General features: G+C 47.1%; 1 protein-coding gene across 1 annotated transcript; it reads right to left on the reverse strand.

Annotated features, from left to right (window-relative positions):
• Positions 1-210: 210 nt before the first annotated feature.
• Positions 211-3,832, reverse strand: LOC120643919 (F-box/LRR-repeat protein 12-like). The gene is made up of 2 exons (XM_039920435.1): positions 3,572-3,832; positions 211-1,979 (listed from the first exon to the last, which is right to left on the reverse strand). The coding sequence occupies exon 2, from the start codon at positions 1,612-1,614 to the stop codon at positions 454-456; it is 1,161 nt and encodes a 386-aa protein (XP_039776369.1). The 5' UTR covers positions 1,615-1,979; positions 3,572-3,832; the 3' UTR covers positions 211-453.
• Positions 3,833-6,042: the final 2,210 nt, after the last annotated feature.

A 6,042-nucleotide genomic window follows, 5' to 3' on the forward strand; every position in this document is an offset into this window, starting at 1 on the left:
CCATGGCAAACGGGCTTTTAGGGATCAGCTAAGCACAACTCATCTTTTGCAGGTTCTGCTACAAGAGCTTGCTCAGCTAGGCCTGACAGTTTTCAGGTTCTCATTCTCATCAACATTGCATTTCTCACCTAAAAATATCAAGCCTGTGTACCAGACTTAATTGATAGGGCAGAACCATTCCATTACAAAAACAGAAACACAAGTAATCGATTTCACCAGAAAACTGGAGTCAGAGCACATTAATAACCAAAGTACACCTTACATAAGTTCAACTCATTTGCATCTATATATTGTTCAGACCACAGCATCCTTCAATATGATATCTTACAATGAAGAAATAAGTATGCAGCAGAGCAATCACAATCTGCAGCATAATTGCTGAAGAACCAATCACCTGTAATGAGATGGGCTAGAACTTGTAAGCCCAAACTTAAATCTAACTACAATCTCTTATCATTGCATCCGGAACAAATTCTCAATGGAAGGACCAATGGACATAACTTCATCCACTCTTATGTTCACCAGGGGCCTGGAAATGGCAAATAAAGCCAGGCCATTATTGGTAATCTTGACACAGCTATTTATGTGCAGAACTTCAAGGTGGGGACAACCATTGCCAAGGGCCACCAAACTCTGGTCACAGATGTTTCGGCAGCGGTTCACATGCAGAACTCTCAGCTTGTTGCAATGCAACCTGATCGCAGACCCACCAGGTAAATGGACCCCATGGCAGACAGCAAGGTTCCACTCCTCAAGAAATGGGCACCCACTGGCTATTGCCGTCACAGAGTCATCTGTGAGGTAGCGACACATCCTGAGGTTCAGGGTGCGGAGGCTTCTAGCAAAAGCAAGGCCACCCAAGCCATCCAGCCCAGTTGAGCTTCCTAACTTGTGCAAGTTTAGGTACTCAAGTCCACCACCACTAACTACGTCCAACAAACCATCTGGAGAAAGCATGCAAGATTCAGCTTCAAGATAATGAAGTGTACTGGGACAACCTCTGAATCCAATACCAGACAGACGCCTGCAACCAGTAATGATCAGTGTGCAGATGTTTGAGCAATTGCTAAAGATTGCAGAGACCCCTCGGTCTGAAATGCCTGTGCAAGAACCAAGGTTTAGACTCTTCAAAGCATGGCAGCCCTTTGAAAGGCTTTCCAAACCAGCATCTGTAATATTAAAGCAGCTTTGAAGTTCAACAACCACCAAATTTGGGCATCCAATCGCCACCTGTGCTAGACCATCATCTGTTATAGCAGAACAGCAATACAATGAAAGGGATCGCATAGATGATCCAGACATTCTAAGAGCGTTCATAGCAGAGTCAGGTAGCTCTGTGAGCCCAGCAAGGGATATCCTCTTAAGACTAGGTGAGCAAGCCAAAAACTTTGGGATGCACTTGGCATGCTCCTTATCTATTTTAGGGTTAAAAGAACAATGGAATGTTAATGATTTCCGACCAATGTTTCGAACCTTCAGCCAATTCCTGCAAGTTAAACCAAAAGCATTCCTGTCCAACTCACTTTCAAGCCTGTTAAATATAGAAAGCAAGCAATCATCAGATAGGCAACTGGTGTAGTTTTCCAAGCTGACATCCATCGTCTCTCTTTCCATAGTAGACTGAAATTACAGGTTACTCAGTTCCATCTGAAGGTTGGAGAGCCTGGATCTTTATTAAATACTTCTGGGATATACTTGAGGATGAACTTGCTGGATCAAAACTACACAAAACAGCTGGCTCACCATATCCATAGCCTATAGATGCTCCACATTTTCGGCAAAGAAGCTTAGTTTTCGGTCTGTAACCACGCCAGGTGAGGGGAAAGCAAGATATCTCGTCTACCTGAGTAAATCGGCTGAGATCAACAGAAACGAACGAGATCAACCCTTTCTTCAGAGACTTCTTATATGAGGAGCCTACTTCAGATGTGCTTCGGTTAGAGGATGAAAGATTTAGAGGGTATCCGCAAGATCCACAGCTGTCAATATACATGTAATTGTGGTCAGAAAAACACAAAAAGAAAGAAAACAAAAACTTGATGAATAGAAAGAGTAGTGCACACAGGCATAATATGGCATCCACAACACAAGATGTTATATTGGTATTGCATTCATAAAATGTTTTGCCAATCAAGCTGATAATTAACAGTCAATGGAATCGGATATCTTCCATTAGTAATAATTGAAGTAAATTAAAAACTTGGTACCATTCTACGTTTTCAAAGCGGTAAGGCGAGGTAAGGTGAGCCACCACCGCCTTATCGCCTAGGCGACAGTAAATTAAAAACTTGGTACCATTCTACGTTTTCAAAGCGGTAAGGCGAGGTAAGGTGAGCCACCACCGCCTTATCGCCTAGGCGATGCCTAAGCGGGCTAAGGCGGACTAAGGCGACACCTTAGGCAAGGCGAGCCACCACCGCCTTGTTGCCTAGGCGACACCATGAAAACACAGGTACCATTAAGTGCCGCATTGGAGAAGACTTTATCAAATACTTATTAATCTATTGAAATTTCATTCCTCTTCAAGATGTTCTTGCTGCTGGTTAAGAAAACAGAAATGAATGCTTTTTATCATCTTTACATATTATAGACAGCAACTACAGTGTCATTTATGATTGCAAATGTTTCCAATGGTTGCAGTCTAACAAGTTATGTTAATACAAGCTGGAAACTGTCAAGACTACCAATATAGAAATTATAATCAATTATGTAAACAAACTAAATAACTGGAGTTATCGGTAAGCACTTAAACCAAAACATGTAATGCCAACACAAAACTCGTGCAATCTCCCTTTACTATTACACGAAAAATTTCCATTTGCTAACTGTAACCCGACAATGGACAGCATCTACGTTGCAACTGCAGCCGCTTTTTACTCGGTTGGAAGCAGCAGCTCCGCGACAACACAATGCTCTGTTTCACACCGTCACGTCAGCAAGCCCATGTGTAGCATGCTCACATGCCTGTCCACGAAATAGGAACTCGTAAGGCGAATTCCGACATGTCCCGATAACGCACGAAACCGTTGAAAGGATGAGCTCACTACAACATATGGAAATTAGTGTTGCTCCCCAAATTCCAGCAGCATGACTCACACTACTAAATAGATGGACACCCAGCTAGACATTCTAGTAACAAATACCGATAGTACATCACTCAAACAACTTTTATCCTGGATTGCAAACAAAGCTCACTTAAACTAAGGATTCTTTCATCAGGCAGAGACTAGAGCCAATTACCAACCAGGCAAGCAACGCAGAATAGATTATAGAGTAGCCGGATGAGCCAATCGCACACCAATCAACATAGCACAACGGGTACTGGATTCCAGATGCCCGGTTCTTTCTTGGTTCCAAAACCAACAGGACACCAAGATTCCCACTCCAAAAGCAAGGAATCCCCAGGACAACACACGGATTTCAATCATCCAACAGCATCCATGTCCCGCCGGATTCACCAGGAACCGCAGACAAGAACCGGGTCCCGGACTCCCCCGCCTCCATCCATACCACGACAACCAAACAATTGATTAATTGACCGCGGAAACGAGGGAGGGGGCGCCGAAATCACCTGTAGTCGACGTCGCGCTGGGACATCCTCGGGCCGCAGCAAGATCGGGAAGTCTCATGGATCGAGGCGGGCGGTGGGGTCAGAGGGAGGAGGCGGCCATGGTCCGATGGTCGCCGAGGCTCGGTTCGCAGGGGAGGGGAAAGGAATTGGGGGCAATGACTTGGCAAATCTGGCTTTGGGGGCGGGCGGACGGGCGCGCGGGGGCGGCCGGGCGGCGGCAGACGTGCGGGCGACTCGGCTTCTTGGCCGGCCGGGCGGCTGTTTTTTGTTTGACCCTGACGTTTCCGTTTCAGGTTCTTATAAAAAGTGGCTGACGCTTGCAAGGGATTTGTTTTCAGAAAGGTGCTTTTGCTATGATATGGTATTTCGATGGATAGCTGACAACACCCTTAGCACGTTGATTCTGGGGTGAAACAGTGGGTGTTGCAAAAAAGTTTGAAGTTTTGAGGCTGTTTTTGTTGTCGAGTTGGAGACTAGGCAGGTGAAAGATGTGGAATCGATGGTATAGATAACATTGATGGCATTGGAGAGTTATCAAGCGAAAGTCAGGAGAGTAATGGTGAGGGATAAGAGCTGCTATAAGTGATTTGTATTTTTTTACTGATATAAATTTTTTTTAACAAACCTCACGAGATAGTGCGAGTTTTTATTGATATAGCAGAAAAAATACAAGATTGTAGTTCTAAGAGGCCATAATTAGAAAAAAAAAGAAAAGAAAAACAAAACTCGCTCGATTGGATTGGGACATTAACGTGAATAAGCCCTCAACTCAAAACCAGCCTGTTAGATTGGAACATCAACATGGCCACACCACTCCAGTCAAACAGCAGCAGAAATGCGCTGCAACACACGGCTCGCAGCGACGCCAAGCCATTCCCACATCACCTCCCGACAATCCCACACCCATGCAGTCGTTGGTACCTCCACGCGTGACTCCGCATCGACAGGAAACCAAGAGAAACATTCGGCATCACACCGGACCTAAAGCCTCAGTGCCGTTGCAACACCATGCACCACCTAATAGAGTGATATCACAAGATCCAGACCTCTTGCAGGAAGCCTTGCAGTCAACACCACGACAACACAACACGCTGCGGCCTCACCGCATCTGCCGTTGGAGTCCACTGTTAGAACCAGTGAGGGTTCTAGGATCGACTAGACACGGATCAAGAGGGGTATCTTCCATCTTTTCCTTTTCACGAGTGCAAAAGGGTTCCTAGATCTAGAACATAGAGTACATTGGAGTACAGAGAGAGAAGGAGAGAGAGACCATCACCACCGGAGGAGCTTGAGGCGGCCATCACAGGTTCGCTGATGAAGATCTGCTCTAGGGCAGCGGCGAGCGATGCAGCGGCTTCACGGTCGTGGCGGCGTTGTCGTGGACGACGGCGCCAATGACGACGAACTAGGGTTGATGGTGGCGGCTGTGTGACTTCCCACTGCTCCAGCGCCTCTCTCTAGATCGGCTAGGGTTAGGGAATGTGGGTTAGGGTGCTGGCGGCGCGACGATCCTCGTGTCGTGTGCCCCGGCCCCTCACCCCCTTTTTATTTTGGCGCTGTGCAGCGGGGGCCCACCAACCATTAAGGGTTGGGCGCCCCCGATCAGGGCACGGATTAAGGCCCTAATAGACCGTTGGGTCTATTAGGAAGGAGATCAATCCAACATCCACCTCACTCTCATCGCCTCGAAGAAACACCGCATGTGGCGGTCTTGCCACGTCCGCCTCAGCACTCCATGTCACAGATTTGTTCCTTTTGTTGCCATCAGAATGGTGGGCAGTGCCTCCCCCTTCCAAGGTCCCCATCAAACCGCCAAGCCACCACCGCTGGTCGACTTCATCTCGTTGATAAACCCATGCACATGGCTGCCACTACCATGGCGGTGAGTCGAGGATGTCGCTTGCGCCGTCTTCCGATGATGTACTACACCGGAGTGACTCCAGCATAGCTCAGCCACCCGCCGCCATCCGCGGGAAGCCTGGTCGTCCCACCTTGTCGTTACCGCGAGCACCGCCTTCCAACACAGTCCCACGGCGCACTGACAGTCGCTATGTAGTGCTTCCGTGGTCCGCTGCAAGGACCCAACCCGACAAGCATGCGGCAACCCCCTGGCCCACACCACAACTGCGAACGCTACCACATGAGTTTGGCAACCCCATCGAACTCTCCCTCCTGCACCAAGCCACCACCACCTCCTCCATGAGTTTTGCGTTAAGCTTAGCAGTGGTATTGTGTTCCCAATTTCCTCCTAAACTGTATTTCTGAAAACTGAATTCATTTCCTTTATTCATGGTATTGGGAACAGCCTAAACAAAACAAATCTGTATGAAAATGAAATATTAATTTTGCACTCTAATGTCCTTATTTCCTCCTCCTGATCACTCAGTCTAAATTTAATGCTATATCGATTGAAGTCTCTGAAACTAACCAATAACGTGTTTTGCCGAGGTGTAGGAAGCTGAGGTGGAGGC

Source organism: Panicum virgatum, chromosome 8K (genome assembly GCF_016808335.1).
Source record: "Panicum virgatum strain AP13 chromosome 8K, P.virgatum_v5, whole genome shotgun sequence".
In the NCBI taxonomy this organism is placed as follows: Eukaryota; Viridiplantae; Streptophyta; class Magnoliopsida; order Poales; family Poaceae; genus Panicum; species Panicum virgatum.